This window comes from Suricata suricatta, unplaced genomic scaffold (assembly GCF_006229205.1).
Source record: "Suricata suricatta isolate VVHF042 unplaced genomic scaffold, meerkat_22Aug2017_6uvM2_HiC HiC_scaffold_63395, whole genome shotgun sequence".
Taxonomy (NCBI): domain Eukaryota; kingdom Metazoa; phylum Chordata; class Mammalia; order Carnivora; family Herpestidae; genus Suricata; species Suricata suricatta.
In genome coordinates this window covers 1-503 of record NW_021913094.1, presented here as the reverse complement: position 1 = coordinate 503, position 503 = coordinate 1, and the positions used below count along the sequence as shown (strand labels likewise).

Below are 503 nucleotides of genomic sequence, written 5' to 3'. Positions count from 1 at the left end.
ACAGCCGTACATCCACTGGATGCTGTGTGACCCTGGCCCCGCCCCCAGAGCAGCAGTGACTCAGGTGAAACCGAAAGTAAAACCGCCTAAAAGCTCCCGCGGTTCCTCCCGGGTGGGGGACTGGGGTCCCGCGGCCTCGCGGCTGCACTCGGACCTGGAGACTCGGGGTGACCCCGGCCCGTCCGCGGGGATGGGGGTCGTGACCTGGACTCGGGCCCGCGTCGCTCACCGGACTCGCTCTGGTTGTAGTAGCGGCGCACGTTGTCCAGGCTCACTCGGAAAGTCTGTGCGGAGCCCTTGGCGATCCGCGTCTGCTCCTCCCAATACTCCGGTCCCTCCTGCTTTATCCACGGCGCCCGCGGCTCCTCCCTCGGATTTGGATTGTCGGTGTCGAACCGCACGAACTGCGTGTCATCCACGTAGCCCACTGAGATGAAGCGGGGCTCCCCGCGGCCGGGCCGGGACACCGCGGTGGAGAAATACCTCAGGGAGTGGGAGCCTGC

The 503-nt window shown here is 66.8% G+C and overlaps 1 protein-coding gene across 1 annotated transcript; it reads right to left on the bottom strand.

Annotated features, from left to right (window-relative positions):
* Window positions 1–3: 3 nt before the first annotated feature.
* Window positions 4–497, bottom strand: LOC115285278 (saoe class I histocompatibility antigen, A alpha chain-like; the record flags this gene model as incomplete). Its single annotated transcript, XM_029931583.1, has 2 exons — window positions 4–32; window positions 230–497. Coding segments are annotated over 2 exons (297 nt in total), but the record flags the coding sequence as incomplete, so codon positions are not given.
* Window positions 498–503: the final 6 nt, after the last annotated feature.